We start from the raw sequence: 21,280 nt of genomic DNA on the forward strand, positions 1-21,280 counted from the left end.
CAATTGTGCCTTTGAGGAAACATTTGGTTGAACTGGAATGACAGCTGACAGACAGCTGTAAAGACGGAGGACTTACAGACTTGGTTTAATGTCACTCTCTGCACTCTTTGGCCAGAGAGGAAACCCTAGGAAGCTACTTGTGTTTGTATTTTGAGTTATACTGATAGCGTTGCTATGCTACAGTTCTCTATGCTAACATACTCTGCCTTCACATGTGTGATGTGTGTCTACCATGAGAGCTGAATGAGCCCATGTGTGTCTGGGACAGCCCCTTCTGGGGGTGTGACCACACATGGGCTGGCTCAGCGCTGCCGAGTGGGAAACGTGACTTCCAGGTTGAAAGCACCTTTCCAGAGTTGGGAACACGGTCAGGGTGGGAGGAAGGGTGATGGGAGGTGGCGTGCAGTGACTGCGTGGCTCTGCTGGTTTTGGTTACCAGTAGGCATGCAGCTGTAGAAAACGGCCCTGAGTAGTCGTGTGGCGGTGGGAGCAGGGAGCTCTTCCCGAGGGGGCAGCAGTGTGGTGGAGGCTCCTCTCTTGAATCTTCCTCCTGCTCCCCTCTCCGTTTGTGTGTCTCCTCTTCCTCCAGCTCACCAGCCTTCTGCTCTTTCTCTCTCTCGAGGTACTTTGCGCTAGTTCTCTTCTTCGCCCCAGGTGTGGCCAGAGAAGGTACTAGCTGGCTTGAGAGGGATGAGGGCTGCTGCTGCCCTCTGGTGGCGCCCTGGTCCCTGTGCTCTATGACCTCCGAGTCCGACTCCGGCCGACAGCACAGGCTTCCTGCAGTGGGAACATTTCATGAGTTCATAAAACACTACCAGAAATGAGTAGTGAGTCAAACTCACCAGAGGAAGAAAGAGAAACACTGTTCTATCTCACCTATGTCCGTGGTTGTGATCATTCTATCAACTCTTGAGTCTCAGAAAACTAAAGAAAAGACAGAATAGTTGTGATTAACAATTCAGCCAATATGTTAATGAAAGCCAGAGTTGTGTGTGTGTGTGTGTTACTTGTTGGCTGGAGTTAGCTGAGGGTGGGGTGACCACACTTTGGTCCAGTAAGGGGTTAACGGGGGCCGCACAGGGGAGATGAGTAGCACGCCAGTAAATGTCCAGGTACTCTGCAAGATGTTCACAGGCATCCTCCAGCTGATTCTCATCCAGGATGACATCGAACATCTCCTAAAGAGTCAAAGACATGAATATGAAGGATGAGAGTGGAGTCACACCACTCAGTGTCAGATCAATGTATGAATGTCAACTCCATCATTGTAATGATATATTTATAGAGGCAGAATGACTTACAGGTGGACACTGTGCAAGCTTGTCCCCTGCCATCATCTGGACGTTGAGGTGTTTGCTTTGTGACTTCCCTCGAGATTTGATCAGCCTTTGAAGGACCTGTGAGATGAGCCAGAGACAGAGGGTCAAGCTGTTAAAAATAGACAATTCCAAGAAGTGAAGGTTATCAAATGTATACGGTCTAATTTCATTTCTGATAGGTATCTTCATAAGTATCTTCTTTTATTTAGTCGTATCAAATCTGAACATAGTCTTCCCTCTTTCAATGTGGAGAAGATTTAAAAAAAAAATGTAAAACCTTTTAGCTGTGTGGTCAAAGTGCAACGCTACAAAGAATACACAAAAGACTCGTCACATTTCTGAGGATCCAAGGTGACTTTGAAATATCTTTTGTTGTCCGACCAAAGGTATAAAACCCAAATAAATGCAGTTTACAGTGACAAAACATAGAAAACTAGAATGGGCACTCGGTAGAGTGCATACCTTCGCATATCACAAGATTGGGCATTGAATTATGAACATTTTGGCATTAGTTGCATGCCAATTTGACAAAAATGTATCGTGCTATGGTAAAAAAAAGATGTTGACCTTTCCATGACTTTGACCTTTGACCCGATTGATCCCAAAATCTAATCAAATGGTCCCCGGATAATATCCAATCATCCCACCAAATTTCAATGCGATTCAAGAAGATTTTGACCTGTTCATGACCTTTGACCTTGACCTTTGACCCGATTGATCCCAAAATCTAATCAACTGGTCCCCGGATAATAACCAATCATCCCACCAAATTTCATGCGATTCGGTTCAATACTTTTTGAGTTTTGTGAATAACACGCATACAAATAAATAAATAAATACACGGCGATCAAAACATAACCTTCCGCATTTTCAATGCGAAGGTAATCAGCAAATCTGCACATTGGAGAAGCTGGAACCAGTAAATGTTTGGAAAATAACAACAACAAACACATTATTTAAAGAGTGAACACAATTCTTGATTAATTTTCTTCTTTTAATTTGTATATATAAGATATATATACAAATATATATATACAGTATATATATGTAAATATATATACATATATTATATATGAGAAGGTGCTCTACTTTGGGTGAGGAGACTTTGACGTAGACAATGATGGGAGCTAGAGAGGTTTTGAGGAGCTGTGCTGGGTGGTTTATGGTGTCTGCATCCAGGACGACCAGCTGAAGAGACTTGGCCAGCTCAAAGATCCTCTCTATCTCACTCTGGACCTCCGCTGTCAACAAACCAAAGAAAGACGGGGAGTTGTATGAGTAGAAATGTAACTTTAAAGAAAGGGGACGTATTTATACTGAGCAACTATTTATCTTTACTTAGCAGCAACACGTTGCAGACAACCTTCTCACACTCACCCAGACTGGAGCGAGTGTTGGATCTCTCCATTATGGCCTTCTTGTTCAGCAGCGAGCGCTTCGCCAGTGATAGATCAGCTGTCACCCGTGTAATAGAGATCCTAAAGAAGAAACGTCCAATCACATCACATCCACAACTGTTCCATTTCAAAAGATGAGATGAACTTGTACACTCTTGCAGCTAAATATGAATCATCATCACCATGTGTCCTATCGACCATGAAACGTGATCCCACGAGCAGCTCTGTAGCTCGGTCACAGTGTTAGTGTACACTGAGCTGCAGCTGTAGCAGAGCGACACGGACAGATGTACCCACCTGCCATCAAATCTGTGCTTTAGGAAGTCGAACAGGGCTTTCTGCATCATGTCTGTTACCTGTAAGACAGAGAAGGAAGAGGGGAGAGAGGTTAGAAGAGACTGCTATTATGAAATATATATCCAAGCACACACAATTAGCCCGACAGCATTACTTATATTTCTCATTCACTTTTGATTTTTGGTAACAATTTAGTTTAAGTCCTATTATTTACCAGCCTCCATTAGTCATATAGTCTTTACTTTTTTAGTCATTGCTTACTTATATCTGCTTACAACCACTTTATAGTGTTATAAATCATGTATCAAATGTGTATAGGAGGCTTAATAATACTAAACATGGTCCGTAATCTAATTGCTGAGTGTTAGGCAGAACTAATATTTGTGACATTAATATTTTGTCTTCTGCAAGAAACATTTGGCCAAAACTGTTATATTGTTAAAATGCAGACACATGAGGACACACACGAGTCAGCACAATTGGACATAAAAGACGTTACCAGATAACAATACTCTCTCATAGTTAAATCAATGACATTCCTCACGAGAGAAAACAAAGTGATTCAGCACAGACAGAAAGCGACCAAGAGACCGAGTCCTGCTCATAAATGTGGTTTGCATGTTGTTTCTTGAATTGGACGTTACAGATTCGTGCATGGAGTCTGGTCAAGTCAGCTAGCGAGCTAACAAGCCAAGCTAACGGGTGTGTTGGTGACTTACACTGTAAGAGACGAGGGATGTGAGCGCTGTCAGCTCACACACAACTAAAAGGGACAACAGCAAACTCACTCAAAACTATCTTTTAAATTGGGGTCACCGGAAGGGGAATTAGCCTCTTTAGATGTATTTCACTGGGTGTGTTGTGGAAACTTGAAGCACACACTGAGAATGAACTTACTGGTGAAGTTAGAGACATCCCTTTTCCAGTAGTTAGACTTTTGAAATTAACACTATTTGCATATTCCTCGAGCTTTGCATTCTTCTCAAAATTATCAGAGCTTATTGTTTTCCATAAAATGGGTAAGGGATAACTAGACTGACGGAGAGAAAGTGAGGAAGTGAAGCAGTCTATTTTCAAACAGCCCTGAAAAAGAGATGTCCTTCAGGATAAGGAATGAAGTGTACAGCGCTGTCCATGATGTGACAGAGACATGGAGAAACAGCAATGCGATGGGGGAAGAGAGAGAGAGAGAGAGAGAAAGAGATAGAGAGAACAATGGTAAGCAGCCAAAAATAATACTATGCACAAGAGAGAAAAAGCAGGGAAGAAGACAATGAGAGTGTAAGAGAAAAGGAGGCAGGCTGGCGTTCACCGCTGGAGCATCCCCAAAGCACATCACCAGAGTGATGCATGAATATTTCACACACACACAAAGCAAACGGCTTGGCACACAGCCTGCGCAAGAGGAGAGAGCGAGGTAGGGCGAGAACGTTGAAGCACAGAGACATTGTCATCAAATACTCGCCTCACATTTCAGCATATTCATACGCAGATTCATTTGAAATTGACATATTCTTAGATTGATGGAGTTTAACTGCGATGTGTTTTCATTCATCTCATCCCATATGTGTTACAGGGAGTTCAGGAGACGATCACAGACAGTCGCTAATGTAAAGGGGAGGCATGTTGTTCTGCATCACTCTGAGATTCCTGTTGTGCTATAATTTCATCACGATGTTACTGCAGTGTTTGGTATCGGTGTTAACGGGATGATGAAGGCGAGGATCATTCTCTTTAGATCAAACCACACTGGAACAGACAATACAGTTCAGATTAACTCGAACAAGTAATAATAGGTGCAAGAAGAAAAGACCAACGACTGAGCTATGTCACAAATATGGCTTGTATTAATGCAATTTCTATTAAAATAATGCTGAATATTAACAATAATTTTAAAAAAAACATGCTATTGGCCCCGTGAAGATGTACTTAGGCACAGCAGCGCTTTGAACTGAAGGCTAATATCAAACTTTAGAGTCTTTGGTCAAAAACAAAAGAAGTAGACAAATTAAAAAGGGGCCATGAATGTGTGTACCGAATGTTATGGCAATCCATCAAACAGTTGTCCAGATATTTCACTTCACAAACCATAAGTGTCAACTTCATGGTGGGACAAGAGAAAAAGCGGGGGGACCACCAAAGGCAGTAGGATGTCACCATGGATGTCTGTCTGTACAACATTTCATGGCATTTCATCTATCTGATAAATATTTCAATCTGAACCAAAGTGGAGGGCTGACTGACCCACATTACCATCTCTTGAGCTATGCTAACCCGCAAGTATATAATCAAAAATTAATCAATTTAGTGGTATGAAGTGGTCTACAGTAAAAAAAACTAAAATACCCATATTTCGAAGCCAGATATGTGTTATGAATAGTATGAATGGGAACACTGTGGCTGACAGTAATATGCTCCAATGCAGCGGCTCCATTTCCAAAAACATCCATGGAATTAGTCCAAACACCACACATGAATGAGACTTGAATAAGACTTGAATGAGCAGAACCAAATGGAAAAGCTGTTTTAAAGGTTGTCTCACCTCATAGCCTTTCAGCGAAGGCCCCACCAACACCACCGGCCGCATAGAAGGGACCACATCATACGGAGGAACATGTTCAGTCTGCACACGCCACAAGCACAAACAGGGTTTGGAGGTGGCATATGTATATATAACATTTTAAAGTGGATTTACTGTAATAACACATGCATTTAGCTAAGACGTCGTTGCTGATCTGCATGTACAGAACCATACAAATGCATTAAATGTAGCAGAATAATTGAGGGTGTTCTTGAATAATTAATAAGGAAGAGGCCCAATGGAAAACATACCTGTTTCTGCTTCTGTTTGGCTTTCAGAATAAACAAAACCATCATTAATTAAACAAGGAGCATAAAAACGAATAAGTGGCAGTAAATATTTCCGTTCTGGATCTTTACCGCCGTGCTAGAGTATATTAACAAACATGTACGCCATGCTGATCTGAAGAAGAGTACAGTTGCATTGTGGCCCTTCAAGAGAGAATTCTTTCTCAATTTGTTTGTACATTTTGGAGGGAAACTTACAATCTAACACACATTTCTTCTAAAAGTGAACCTTTTAGGCCACGAGCCCCCCCCCCCCCCACCCCCATATGTCAAGCTGACCCTGTGAAGCAGACCGACGCAGCAGCAGTCTCCTGCTTACCTGCAGATGGCGGGGTGGACCTCCAGCCTCCAGATGAAGCGTTACCTCCTTTCCTGTGGAGCGACATAATGCAAAGCTTCATTATGCGAGAATCCCCTCAAGGTGCAATTTAGAAAGAACGACTTCCCAAACAGAGCAACACATGAGCAAGAGCTAGTTAAATTAAAACAACAACAAAAAGATTTTAAAAGTTTCAAAGACAGAAAACTGGTGGAATTAAGGCAACACAGAGAGACAGAAAGACGGATACAAGTCAAGCAGAGGAGTGATAACAGAGGTCTAATCGCAATCTCCTTGCTCATGGACTCATGGACGTTGAAGCGCTCAGGCCCCACTGTCACCTCGCCGGGTGTTTGAAGGCTTTTGTGAAGACATTTTGAGCTTTTTATGAAAACTTTCCATAATTCCGTAGTGTTTAGCCTGGCGTATTACATTTACACAGAAACATTAAGGTTTAAAGATAGTACATGAAAGCACATGAAAGCAGAGGAATGGAAGCAGAGATTATATTACACACAAGGTTTATTCATCAAGCATTTCTTTTCATTTTATTATTTAAGCTGTTTTGTATGGAGGACTCAAAATGACTTAAGTATAAATAAATAAATGCATGAATAAATACAAGAATAAATGAATAAATGCTTAAATAAATGTATAAATAAATAAATAATTGCTTAAATAAATGTATAAATAAATACAAGAATAAATGTATAAATACAGAAATAAATACAGCAATTAATATATATAAGTTATAACTCAACAGGACATAATTAAATAAATGTATTTCTACATTTCTGTATTTCTTCATTTATTTATATCTCTATTTATGTGTCCACACGTATTTCTTCATTTATTTATGTGTGACATTTACGTGTCCGTATATTCAAATGAGCTGGGCGGTCCGAACCTCATTGTTGAACAGGATTGGTCAAGTCAGGGAGCAAGACAGAAGCAATCGATCCCTAGCACTTGGATCTGTAGACGAACAGCGTTTATGATGCATTCTTGTCTGTACATTCTAAATACTACTGTTGAGTCACGGAATGTAATTTAAGGAGGTTTTCAGCCGGGAAGTTAGTTGTTTAAGCATCAAATCTGTGGTCGGTTTATCGAGATTCAGTCTAATAAGGATATGCGACGGAGATTTGAGGTCCTGCTCGCGGGACCAGTGAGCTCCGGGCGGTCAGCGCGCTGTGTGGCCGCCGAGAGAAGCCTGATCTCGGCAGGACTTTTTGAAATGCTCCGCTGGCTCTGACGTCTCCGTAGCGGCTAAACATGAGATATAATTAGGTTTTTGAGGATCTAAAGAGCACAACGAGTTTATTATTTACTAAAAGATAACGTTACTCAATTTGACTGAGGGTTAAGATTCATAACTTCATATTGTAGCGACCCTGGGTCAGGAAAGCTACGAGACGTATATTTATTATCGTTTATTCGTAGCCTACGCCAAACAACAGTGAACACCGCAACACATTCTACTCCACTGTAAATTATTTTACAGTGAATAATTTGAGTAAATTCATGCGCAAGAACAGTTGATGTGGTGACGTCACAAGACCAGAAAGACCGTCCTGCGTCCTCGAGAGTCTGGACTCCCAAAACCAGACTCCAAAGACCAGACTCCAAAAGAACACGAGTCTGTACTCAGTGTTCTTGGAATTGATAAACGGCTGAAGTCAAAAAGCTGTCGAGGCTAACTTCTGCTAACGGTGAGCTGAGCGAGTCAACTTCAGCGTCATGTGCCAGGCAGAAATAGTAGAGCACAACACACCAGGTGCATCACACTCCTGTGACCAATCATGCTTTAGACAGAGGTTCGGACCGCCCAGCTCATTTGAATATACGGACACGTAAATGTCACACATAAATAAATGAAGAAATACGTGTGGACACATAAATAGAGAAATAAATAAATGAAGAAATACAGAAATGCAGAAATATATTTATTTAATGATGTCTTGTTGATTTATAACTTATATTTATTCATTCCTGTATTTATTTATTTATTTATACATTTATTTAAGCATTTATTTATACATTTATTTATTTATTGATACATTTATTTAAGCATTTATTTATTCATTTATACATTTATTTAAGCATTTATTTATTTATTCTTGTATTTATTCATGCATTCATTAATTTATTTATTTCTACTTAAGTCATTTTAAGTCCTCCATAGTTTTGTCAAAAACAAGTAAATAGATTATTTGAAAATGGCCTCCTTCAAGTCTCCTAAGGAAAGAGCCTAGAGGATGTTTAAATCAGGGAGAAACAAATATAAAATAAATACCCCTAATTTGAGATAATACACATTATGATGTCACGGTGATATGACAAAGTGCTCTTCCATTCGTATTTACACCATTTCAAGCCCTTGCTGCCTCTCACACTTAACCATTTACCAGTTAAGTCCCTGAGGGTTTAGGGTTTAAGGCCTTGTGTGGGACATTGGGATTCAGCCAGAGATCGATCAGAGCTGTGTGACCTCTGACCTTGCTGCGGCTTTCTGCTCTTGTTTGATCCTCATGGCTTCTAGTTTGACTGGGCTCGGGATGAAAGTGATGTCTGCCCCTTCCTTTACCAGCCGACCAATCCACCAATCATTGTTGTATTTCTGCATGAGAGTGAAACACACCTTTTACGACTCAGGGGTTGTGCTGCAAAATGTGTTGACATGGATCAAGTTTAATAATAAAAGTCTTGCATGTAACACACTAATCTTAATGCTGAAGGCCTCTCACCTCTTTTATGTGCAGGAAGTCTTTGGTTTCAAAGTTAATAGCGGCACCTTGGACTGGACAATCTTCATCAAGGGCTCCACAGTAACTGACATTGGTTTTTACTGCAAATGCTACTGGTTTGGACTGTTAGCAGACAAACAAATCAAAATAGTTTAGTTTTAATATTCATTATGGTTCTGAACAATATTGTATTATATAGTTCAACATCACAACATTACCAGTAAGTAGACCTTTATGAATCTAAGATTAAATTGGTCTATTTAAAGCAACCTCTTAGTTTTAACATGACTCAGCTGCTCCTCGGGAACTGAAGGTGAGTTTTAAGACGAGCGTGGGCAGTTCTCACCTTGGCTCTTTCTAGCTGCAGTTGAGCCTGGCGCTCGGCTTCACGCCGAGACGCCTCCTGGTCCTCCTCCAGGGACAGGTCGGAATCCGAGGGTCGACTAGTGTAGGAATCGGCTGAACCCTGAACGGAAGAAAAATAACTGTTGCAGTCCAGGCATAGATGAGATCAATCAGCCACACCTACATCTCCTTCTGTGTCTCCCATTTCCTTTTCCTTGTTCAACCGGCCTCTGAAGCTGCCTGTTCTTTCCTGAAGCCATGTGATCTCACAATGACCAGTGAGTTCCTGCAGCTTTTCAACGCAGCTGTCTCAGGGGAACATGAGTGTGCAACAACACCAACAACCAGCACAGTGCTTGTCGCCTCTTTATCCACTCAGCCAGGCGCACCAGATGTTGGCAAAGATCCAGAAAACCCCACACTGATGATGCAGGCAAATGCTACGAAATCCATCGATCTATCCAGATTAGTCTGTATCAACCAAAGATGTGGCGTAGGAGTTGTGTCAGTAAAAAAAAACATACGTTCTAATTTCTAAATTGTGTGTTCTGAATTTGTTTGTGTATAAATAAATCCACATGATGTAATTTATGCCAGAACATAAACATATAATAATAATTTACAGCCCTGTCTGGAGAGCAAACTGGCATTTAAGAACAATAATCAGTTGCAGTTGTCTGTGTATGCATTGGGTTGCCCTGTACTAATATCTGGGCTCAGGGAGACTGCAATCACTGTTGTCGTCGGGTGTTTGACTCCGGAAGGACAAAGGGATGTGACCGCTGGGGCGGTAACCACTTTGGTTGTCATTCTGTAAATTTTGTGTTTTATTGATGTGTATAAAATACTCTAATTCTACAAGGAAAATCGTATCTGCAAATGTTGTGTGGCTGGGTAACGTCTGGTAACTTTGGCTTAGAACCTGCACGTCAACCAGGTCACTCCTAGACAAGACACCTCAGTAGCCAACAGTATAGACTGGGTTTCTTCAACAGACTTATTGTGGCAGCTGTCTCCAATCTGGACTCGGCTGCTGGCTGGTTGGTAATCAGTCAGCAGCCGAGGCAAGATTGGAGACAGCTGCCACACTTATTTAAAACGTAGTGTTGTACACAAAAATGTTTTATGGAGAAAAACAAATTATTGTTATTTTTTTACTTGGAAATGTTTATTGGAACATAGGATAACTTTCCTCTTTTGGAAAACAATCATAAAATCACAAAAAAGCGACATCAGAACCCAAAAACAAAAGCATCCTCTTTTCAATGGAACATTAATTGTCAGGGAAAAATAACAACAACTCAGAGCCTGCTGACCTCTTTAATACACATGTAAACTTCCCTGCTGCTAAAACTCTCACAAAGCTCAGCAGATCCGACATGTGTCCTCTCACTCCATCAGCATCCTGCTCCTCTTCGCTGGCTGCAGTCCCAGTTGGGTGCTGGCTGGAAGCCTCCTCACATACCAGACAGGAGCACCCACATGAGATCAATTTAGCTCGACAACGTCATCCTCCTTTTACCTTTTTGCTCGACCTGTCTCCTCACTCCTGCCTACCGTTTTCATCCCTCCTTTGCTTTTTCCCATGCCACAAAAAAACAACAAATTTTTTAGCTGAATCCAGAGTTTGTGGATTTCATTTGAATATCAAAGGCTGCCAGAGATGGAGCAGAATCGGAGGAGTCTGCCAGCAGAAGCAACACAACCCAATTAAAGCACATGGACCTCTGCAGATGGATGGATTAATTGATATTCTGAAGTGCAGGTGGTCTCTTGAGTGCAAATTGCCCCCTTCTCTATTATGAGCACACTTCTGTCATATTGAAAAATTGTGATTTTGATTTGATCGACGAAAGTGAATATTCCTGTAGAGATAACGAAAAGACCAATATGAGAAAACTAAAACCAGCATTGCACCGCTTTACTTCCTGCATTCCCAACAAGCTTCAACAGTGCAACATTCTCAGATTGACTTCTCTGTCTTGGTTTTTGCTTTTCAGTTTCAATTGCAGATGCAAGAAATCAGATATTAAACATAACATTGTTTACATGTTTGAACCATACTGTTCTCAACGTGATCACAGCCTCCACTCCTGTGTAGGCATTGACAGACACATATGGGACTGTATTGATAACATCATCTAATATGTAAAGAGTTTTGTCACCACCAGTAGTATTACGTCGCTCCCTTTACCGCACTGCTGACATTACTTCTCACTATTTTAATAGATTGACTGGCTGAGCTTTTAATTCAAAGAGTGACATCATTTATTGTCACAGATAGGTTTAATTTAATGGCAGGGTGTTGTGAAATGTTAAAAAAATTGTGGGAAGTGATGAGGCCTCTGCTGCTATTGCTCATTCTCTCTTTTCCTAAAGGCCTTCAACTGTGTGATAAATCCCTAATATTCTCCTATTATCACTTGATAACTAGAATGTCAACTCATTAGTAAAGCTAAAATATGACTCTGTGCTTTACTGTTCATCCATCAGAGGCATTTAAATGATAAAGCCAAATCTATAAATGTACCTCTGTGTTTCATGAATATACCAAATATGGTACCTGTGAGGATTTTACAATGCCCGTCACTGACGAGCCAACACACACCAAATATCATGATGGTACTTATTGAAAGCTTTTGAAGGGCTTTACTTCTTCATTAAGAAATTGCTATCTGTGTTTCCACACACAATATGTCCTTGCTGAGCTGCAATGGACGATAATAGTAGAATTACTTCTTAAAAGTACAAGAGATAAGACTTTACAAAAATAACAGTCAAAATATATGACATTCAACAGATGGGCTTCCCAGGGAGACACACCTTCAATGTGAAGCTGTAAAGTCGCCTATAGAGATATAGTAGAGATAGAGAGACACACTGCACATGTGCTGGACTGTGTGTCCAGAGATGACCAGAAACAGGGAGGGAAGAGAGAAGTGGGGAAATGCTGGCAAAGTCAGTGACCAGGAATAGACTTCTGCTGAGACAAGAGTGAGAGGGGAGGGGAAGAGAAAAACAGAAAGAGGACGTCTCAGAGCAGACAGACTCATGAATGAAGAGACTGAGCTTGCATGCAGAGTGATTAAACAAAGAGGACCGCATCAACAGCGTACCTTGTTACAGATGAGTCCTCTAGCGCTCGAGTCGGAGGCAGACATGATGCTGCTGCCAGCGCTCTCTTCTCCCCCATTGCACAGAAAAGGCGGAACCCTCCTCCCCTCAGCCCGTGGTTACAGGGGGAGAGAGAGGGAGCGAGCTCAGCCTAAGTGCTTCACAGCTGACGTTGCTGCGTTGCCTCAACAGCCATTTCTGATACAAAATTGATGCCCCGATTGCAGCATTGGTGTGTACATGCTGGCATACCGGTACAGTCGAGTGGGTTTTGAGCTGGCATCCATGCAAGAAAAAGAGCTTTTCTCTGGTTTCATGCATCCTCTCCTATCCTCTCCTCCGAGTTGGCCCAACACAGCAGAAATCTCATGTGTCCCTTTCTAGCATCACATTAATACGTTCCTTTTGTGCCTCCTATGTTCTGCTTTCACCTGAAAACGTGACGTAAAATCCACCAGGCTGGTCTGGTGTTTACTCTCACACTGCAGAGCATCATTTCCTACTCGCCCAGATAGGACTTGTAAAGACAACGGAGTCTGTAATTGTCATCCCTCTGCCATCTCTTTGCTTTAAAGGTGGCTGCTACATAAAGGGTGTGAAGTTAGCCGAGGACCCGGGAGACGGAATGAGAAGAAGACATGAATGGAGAAATGAAAAGAAGGAGAGGAGAGGAAGGGCTGTGCCCGCCTGTCTGCCTGCCCTGCACCATCCTCCTGACAGGAAGGTGATGCATGAGCCTACAGAACAGAAATGCAGCGGTGAGTCAGCAAGCAGCCATCTAGAGTCCATCAGATGTCTTAATCAGGCAGCAGAGAGGTCTCTATTGTATATCCTTGTTGTTCCTGGCAAGCCCGGTTCTGCATGCCTTCTCTTCAGGTTGCCTCAGGCACCGAGGACCCTACTTTAGCATCCATTATGCTTCCAGCACACACTCTCTCACCCTCATTCAACTTTGGCTGCTCAAGAATGAAGTGCACTCGACTCGGGCTTTCAGCTAAACAATGTCTCAGGGCTATTTTTCTACATTGAAAGTGAATGAAATTGAATGAAATTGAAGAAAAGCAAGCGAACAAACACAAGTTATTTTAGTCAGAGAAACTAGTATCCTCGGATGCCTCTGGAGCTGAGAAGATAGGGCGACTATTTTCATCATTAGTGTTGTGCATTAAGCAGCCATTGAGTAGCAGCGTTTCAAACAGTGGGAGAGGAATGCAAAAATAGAGAGGGAGCGAAAAACCTAAGAAACAGAAAGAGAGCCAGAAACCAAAAGAAGGGAGGAAACGAGCAGCACATTAGAATGATAGAACAAGACTGAGAAAACTCAAACACAGAGATAAGGAGTTTTATAAATGTGTCTCATGTTATGTGTGTTAACTGTGTGTTTATCCGCAACTTGAATTAAAGAGAGGGAGACAGAATGATTATGAACAAGAGGTACAAAGAAGAAGAATGCAGAGGTAGAAAAACAGCCACTAGAACAATAGAGACTAGAGATTAACAAAAGAATATTTTCTTTTTTGTTATTTTTTGCTGTTCGGTCTAAATATAGCTCTCCTCTCCTTCTTTCCCCTCCTCACATCACAAACTGGGGAGAGGATAGCGGAGGATTGTCAACGTTCACTGAGTTTTGATGAATTCCCTCAAGAAAGAGCAAAGCAGATTTGAGACTCAGCTATATTCACTGATGCCAGATTGCCCATCTGAATGTGAACTCAGTGCCGACATGGAGAACAAGAACAGAGAGCCGCGGAGGTTTGTCTGTGCTCAGTCTGCAGCATGGATTCAGTCGCTGCAGCAATATGGTTTTTTCTCCTTCTCTCCAACAGGATGATATTGCATCTAGTGTTTTTCAATCCTCCTGGTAATGTGATGCAGCTGTACTATATTTCTTTTTTTTAGCACTTTCCTTTAAAGCGTACACAGACCTTCACAATGGACTCAAAAGGGGAACATGGTTACGCATGTTAATGATCTTGAAGGAATGGCTATTTTTAAGAGGTTTTATAAAATAATACTTTTCCCTAGTCTTTACTTAAGGGATGAACACAGTTTTCTATTTAAAAGTCTCTTTTTTTCTTTTAACAAAACTAAGTAAACCAAAGTTGTTAAATGTTAAATGTACAATTTAATCAAGGCAATACAATGTAATCAAGCTCACATCTGTCTTAAATCCGGATTAAAGATCAGAGAAGACCGTTTTCGATACTGCTTCTGCTTCAGACACCTTTCAGTTGGTAACAAAGGGTATGAAGGTTTGATACTGAACCCTTTTATTTATTTTCTTGCTGAGCACCGCAGAGCCACCCAGTGCCACCACCACACTCTTTAGCAACTGAGAAACTTTGCACCAACGGAACTCAGTGGCTCGCGAAAGGGCACTTCAGAGAGGAGGCAGCTACAGATCTCCTCTACAAATAGGCAGATTTGAGCAGAGAAGCGTTGCAGCCCCCTGCCCATGTCTCCAACCTTCTGACTGGTGAAGATGCACCTTACTATCCTTGTGCAGTGGGAGCTGAGGCAGCAATACAGGCAGAGGGGGATCATCCGGAGCCAGTGCAACCAGAGTAGGGCAGAGGGAATCAATAGAAGAGCCACCCAGATTGATACTCCATCCTGTCCCGAGCAGCTCCACCCTCCTTCTGCTCTAATGTTGCCTCAGGATACTTTCTCCCTGACTGTAATGAGCCCTTGGCCGCCTATAAATAAACACTTCCAAAGACTTTCAACACACGCAACACAACTGCTTTCTCACAAAACACACCAAGTCTTCTCAGTAACATCAGCCAGTCCGCAGGTTTAACAATTGGACACATCTAGCCCACCGCAAAGAGAAATGTTACTGATCCAACGTGGACGATGTAATGATGACAGAGAAGTTGGCATATAGAAGAGCAGGACACAGACATCTCCATCCTTCATCCCCACTGTCGACTTGGCCTTGCCAGCTACTCTGTGCATACTTAGGCTTTCATCGCCCCAGGGATCCCTCAACCTGACTTCAACAAACTGCTTCAAAGTGCAGAGAGGCTGGAGCTAACCCACATAAAGCTGTACAGCACATTGTGGCTGCTGCATCCTTCATTAAATCAAATGTGTTTGTTTGATGTTGACCTGGTTTAAGTTTATAGGCCTAATAGTTGCGTCTTGGCTCGTGGGCTGAGCTAACTGAGGGATGTCAGACGTATCAATATGTAATGGTGCCCTACATATTCACGCATTTCAGCTTCTTTCAAGTTTGAATCTTTAAGGTTTTTAGTGACTAAACAGGGTTGGTTTATCAAAATAGAAGTAATGTGTGTGTCCAGATTGCAGATGTTACAGCCAATATAGACAATTAGATCAACTGGAGATGTTTAAAATGGTAGAACAGAGACATTTCCCAGATAAGACCAGCCAAACCCAGATGAATAAATGAGAGAGAAAGTATACATCCTAACGTCTTTAATAAGTAAAACATAATAAAAAGGCAGTGTTTCTAAACCGGAACTCAAACACGAGCTGAACTGGAATCTTTGGCCCTCTCAACATTGCTTGTTCATCAAATTTAATCAAGGCATTGCACACTGATGCGCCAACACCCACACACACATATCCATGCACGTACACAAACACACACACACACACATACACACACACAGAGAGCACTCCACTCCTCACGGGATAGGCTTTTAGTGCTCTGTCTCATGCAGTATTTAATTGACCCCACACAGGAAGCCTAGCGGTCCCAAATGTACTCCTTCCCCCCACCAACAGAGAAAGCATGAACGCCTGCAAGTATGCCCACAGCTTCCCACAACAGCTCCTCTGTCACACAACTCCATTAAATGCCATTTTCTGCTTTAGTGCAACTCAGACTTTCCACTTAAATGTCAGTGCTGATGGTGAGGAGTTTGGACGTACATCAAATTTGTTAAAAACGCTAAAAATGAAAAAAAATCCGCCGTGCCCCACTTTGACAGCCGCATACACCAACTCACATTTCTCAAACTTTCACTCAAAATTCCAATAGTAGAATTGAAAGGCGTTGCTGTTTCTTCAAAGTAAACTGCTGTGTTTTACCACCATCTGTTCCGGTATTACGCAAAAACGCATTTTTATAGTGGCCATCAATGTAATTTGCAGTAGAGATTAGACGCAGCAGAGATAGCAGAGTACTTACTCAGTTGAAGGTTGGAGAGCACACCGTCTCTCTTGTTCGCTCTCTTTGCTAGTCAGTCATGGTGTGCTCTCTCTCTTGGGTAACACTGAAGTGTACTGTAGCGTGCTTGTAAGCAGTCTATCCCTCTCTCTTTCTCTTCAACCCCCTCCTCTCTTATTCTCCACCCCTCTCAGTACACAATCCTTTGCTACGTCAGTGAGACTCTCTCTGCATATCATCCTTCCCACCCTCTCTGCTGCTCCCTCTCCTACCTTCATCTCGACATCGTCTGTCCAATGGGACTCTGTATCGCAACCGCATCTTAAGTCCGTTCAAGACAGAATATCAATGTGGTGAACACGATTAGCAGGTCTTTTAATGTTGGATGGGATTGATTCTTACAACATAACATTTCTTCTTACTGCTTTCGTGATGCAAAATCAATGCACACTGCCAGATACAGAAACTCAAAATGAGCAAAATGCCTGAAGCCATATGCGATGATTGTTGATCTAAGTTTCCAAAATGACATGCACTTTCACGATGCCTCAACTCTTCTGGGAATTATTCCCACAGGATTTTGGAACCTGGCTGCAGATATTTACATTTCCATCCATTCGGCCACCAGCACATTAGTAAGGCACTGTTGGTCGGTAAAGGTCTTGACGGTGACTTGCAACAATTTGCATTCCAAAAAGGGTTTTATGGTGTTCAGGTCAGGTGTCTGTGCAGGCCAGTCAAAGTCAGGACACGGTTTATTTATGCAAATAGCTTTGTGTAAGGAGTCAAAGGCATGTTGAAGCTGTTGGAAGCTCTCTGTTGTGTACACTATAATTGTGTGTTGATTTACGTTCAAGTCCAGACCAAAACTAAAGCAAGTAAGTGGACTCTGGTATCTTCCCCCATGTTCTGTAGCTCACAAACACAAAGACACTGTCATTTCTACAGTCCTATCACATTGTTATATCAGCCCGTACGGCTTTCAACATGTCAAAAAGTCAAAAGTTTAGAGCGTGGCGAAAGTCTGGTGGTGGTGAGGGGATATGGGAGACAAGTTGTCTCTGTTCGACATGTGGAGGCGTCCGCCGTGTAGCCCTCTGTTCACTGAGTGTATTTGGTAGAGGTCATGGTTGGCTGTACTTTGACACCTGCTCAGCTGCCAAGTGTACAGTATGTGTCATGGATATGTCCGGATGTAAATGTACAACAATATTTTTCCCGCAGTAAGTAGTGCTTAAGATAGAGTGTAAGATCGACAACATGCATCTGAAGACAGACCAGTCTGACAGCATAAAACTGTGACTATGGCTGGTGTAATCTATTTCTTGGGAGTTTTTCCTGATCCGATGTGAGGTCCTGGGACACGGATGTCGTATGTGTACACATTGTAAAGCCCTCTGAGGCAAATTCGTAATTTGTGATACTGGGCTATACAAAATAAACTGAATTGAATTGAATTCTAAAAAATCTCCAACAGATTCATAATTCATAGAATAGGTTGCAGGAAACATTGAGGCGGAGGAGGAAAAGAAGGCGAGAAAGAGAGAGAGAGAGAGTAATTCGACGTCTGCATAAGCAGTATGTGAATAAAACATGAATGAACTATAACGGGCACTCGGTAGAGCGCATACCTTCGCATATCACAAGATTGGGCATTGAATTATGAACATTTTGGCATTAGTTGCATGCCAATTGGATACAAATTGACCGCGCTATGGTAAAAAGAAGATGTTGACCTTTTCATGACCTTGACCTTTGACCCGATCGATCCCAAAATCTAATCAAATGGTCCCCGGATAATAACCAATCATCCCACCAAATTTCATGCGATTCGGTTTAATACTTTTTTAGTTATGCGAGTAACACGCAAACAAATAAATAAATACACAGCGATCAAAACATAACCTTCCGCATTTTCAATGCGAAGGTAATGAAGATTTGAGAATTAAACTCCACAGTTCTTTGCGCTGAGCGCAAGACAGGCAGGACAAAGAGAGAGAGAGCAGCTTTAGCAGCTCCACCCAAGCATTGAGTGCAGATGTCTGTCAGTCTGTCCCGTAAGAAGCGTCTCTGTGGGCAGAGCTGCTGCTGGTGCATTATGGATGAGGGGCTATTTTAAGGTACCAGTGATGCTGCGTTTTGATTTTTGAGTAGAGGTAGATGACACCTGGCTGCTGCCAAATCCTTTCATGAGTTTGTATGGTTCTTGATGGGTTCAGACATGCAGGTACACCATGTGTTCCAACACAGAGCTGATCCCTGTTTGAATTGCGCAAGCCAAGAGAAGGGAGGAGGTAAACAGTCGGGGGATGCTGTAAAGTGAGTGATGGTGTCACCAAGCAGCTCTTCACACAGACCGTGTACCTTTTGCACAAAGCACACGTACATATGCACATTTTGTAATATCTGGTTGTTGGTCACTGAGCAGTTCATTATTTACAAAGTGAAATGTATCAACAACAATAAAAAACACATATTTACTCCGCAGACTATTGCTATGGAAAGAATTGAACGATACCAAATGCCCCAAACTTGTTTTCTGTCTCATGCTACAAGCTAAAACAAATGGAAGCAACTTGTTGTCGAATGAGACAAGATTGTATTTGCTACGTCTGTAACTTCTGTTTTCTCAATATAATTCTTAACCAAGCGTCCCATACATCCCTAAAAGCAAATGTCCTCGAGAGGACCTTGTCCCAGCTGGATAAGACAAGCAGCACGGTCACAATCATGCTTTGACTTTTCAAACACCTTCAACACAGTCCAGACTCTCTGGGGGGGGGGGGAAACAGGATCATGGGGGTGCAGATGGACGCCCCAAAGGTGTCCTGGATCACGGATTATCTCACAGGTGGGCCACAGTTTGTCAACTTCCAGCAACTTGTGCTAATTATAGAAAATACAGTATCGTTCTATCTATCTATATCCTCTATAAATCAGATGTTCATATCCTTTGATTTAATGACCAGGATGATCAAAAGGAAGTAGGCAAATCAGAAAACACACACAAAGAACAACGACTAATAAAGACGTTTTAAAATAATATTACATTATTATTTCATCACACTGTATTAATTTTCGGTTTACTGTTCTCCGGCTAATAGTTGTCACATTATCAATAACTAATCATTATATTTGAAAACCATTTGTGATTACAATTCCCAGTTATTTAGATGAATTACATCATGTACATGTTTTTTGTATGTATAACTATACATACATTTGACCAAGGACAGTCCAACTCTAAATGTCCCTCTTCAATATATGGCCCAAACAAACAAGCCTTTAACGGTTTTCTTTACTGTGGCATTGTTTCCATTTGGGACAATGTGTATACATAATAATCTCTTCCTGATTCTGTTGCAAAACAGAGAACAAAATATACAATAATAATAGCTGTCAAAACGTAAGCCTCATAAGCATGCATGTAAGTCAGTCTCACATATTGAAGCAGAGAGTTGTTGATTCCTCTGTACACAGTCATAGGAGTAGTGGAATATACATGTGTTTTCTCCTTATTATTCACTCTGAGTGCATGTATGCAACGTGACTAAATTATTATTAAAACCTAAATGTTATTACTGTATGATTCTGGAGCATAACTGTAATATTTCTGTGTAGCCTAATACAAGATAAAGTGGAAGCATGGACAGTCCTACAGTGCTGGATGATTGTTTCAATCTGTTGCTCCAGTGGACCAATTATATTATGATGGTTCAAGTGTTTATCATGAACATTTAAAACCCCACTGCAGCTCCTCTGTCCCTAATGTCTGCTGGCAGACGGTCGGTGGCAGCGCATGGCTCCGAAACTCCGAAGTGAAAGATTCCCAGTGAGAGCAGCCTGCCTCATGTCATCATCGCTATCCCAACAAGGACCTGCCTCTGCCGCTCCTTTTGTTTACGTCGGCAGGGACCGCCATGAAGGGCTGCACGACGCATGTTGGTCTCAACCCCGTCTCCTCATCCATTCGTCAAATCCCTCGAGCACAGAGGAGATCTACAAGAAGAGAACAGCTGAAAACGACCCACCTCGTTAAGCAGAAAGACGCTGGAATTGGTCACGGACATCCGCAGTTGACGGGGATCTCGGTCACCTCAGCCCGACTGCGGGGTGGAAGGACACTGTCTGGACAGTGAAAGGCATCAATGCGGGCAGAGCACGGCGGCTCGTGCACACATGTTCAGCGCCTCATTCGGACGAGGCTCCGGTGGGATCTGCGCTGTCAAACCTCGTGTTTCTGGATTCACGGCATGATCAATGACTGTACACAAAGCCATAGGCACGGACACACGGGTGGATAGATTACAGCTTTCTCAATAAATTATGCAAGACCTGCACTTTTCACACAGCCCCGAGATATGTCTGTTTTGATTTGGAGTTTGTGCATGATACTTTTTTTGTTTGGCTTCAGCCCTCTTTCATTTGTGCACGAACTCGCTCACTGACGTGTTATTAGAATGGAACTTTATGGATTCACGTGAATTAAGACGGATGCAAATGTGGCCCCTGAAGTTCAATGTTCAGGATGTGTGACTTTGCAAAACAAATGAAATAAACTAGATGACCCTATATTCACTATCTCTTTTCCTCGGTAGGATAGCTGTTAGCCTGTAGCTCTTTTCGACTGAATGAGACGTCTTGTGTTCGCAGACTGAAGATGTCAATCAGGCTGAGATGCGGGTCTTCTCGGTTTTCACTGATCCAGCACTTTGGCCCCTCACATCCTGTAAAGG

At 42.1% G+C, this 21,280-nt stretch overlaps 1 protein-coding gene across 1 annotated transcript; it reads right to left on the bottom strand.

The window, feature by feature from the left end:
• Positions 1 to 688: 688 nt before the first annotated feature.
• Positions 689 to 20,639, bottom strand: cacnb3b (calcium channel, voltage-dependent, beta 3b). The gene is made up of 14 exons (XM_056423568.1): positions 20,576 to 20,639; positions 9,294 to 9,413; positions 8,948 to 9,070; positions 8,699 to 8,820; positions 6,201 to 6,253; positions 5,846 to 5,865; positions 5,556 to 5,636; positions 3,014 to 3,072; positions 2,697 to 2,797; positions 2,409 to 2,560; positions 1,302 to 1,397; positions 1,008 to 1,178; positions 877 to 924; positions 689 to 777 (listed from the first exon to the last, which is right to left on the bottom strand). Exons 1-13 carry the CDS (start codon positions 20,612 to 20,614, stop codon positions 895 to 897), a joined length of 1,167 nt encoding a protein of 388 aa, XP_056279543.1. The 5' UTR covers positions 20,615 to 20,639; the 3' UTR covers positions 689 to 777; positions 877 to 894.
• Between the last annotated feature and the right edge of the window lie 641 nt (positions 20,640 to 21,280).

The sequence above is a fragment of the Pseudoliparis swirei genome, chromosome 9 (genome assembly GCF_029220125.1).
Source record: "Pseudoliparis swirei isolate HS2019 ecotype Mariana Trench chromosome 9, NWPU_hadal_v1, whole genome shotgun sequence".
Taxonomy (NCBI): domain Eukaryota; kingdom Metazoa; phylum Chordata; class Actinopteri; order Perciformes; family Liparidae; genus Pseudoliparis; species Pseudoliparis swirei.

What these genes read in the sequence shown, in the direction of transcription:
- cacnb3b (XM_056423568.1), bottom strand. Translation starts at nt 20,614, where the DNA reads ATGTCCGTGACCAATTCCAGCGTCTTTCTGCTTAACGAG. An exon ending in ACTTCCTGCACATAAAAGAG is followed by an intron (nt 8,821 to 8,947) that starts GTGAGAGGCCTT and finishes ACTCTCATGCAG; the next exon opens with AAATACAACAATGATTGGTG. An exon ending in AAGCACAGATTTGATGGCAG is followed by an intron (nt 2,798 to 3,013) that starts GTGGGTACATCT and finishes TTTCTTCTTTAG; the next exon opens with GATCTCTATTACACGGGTGA.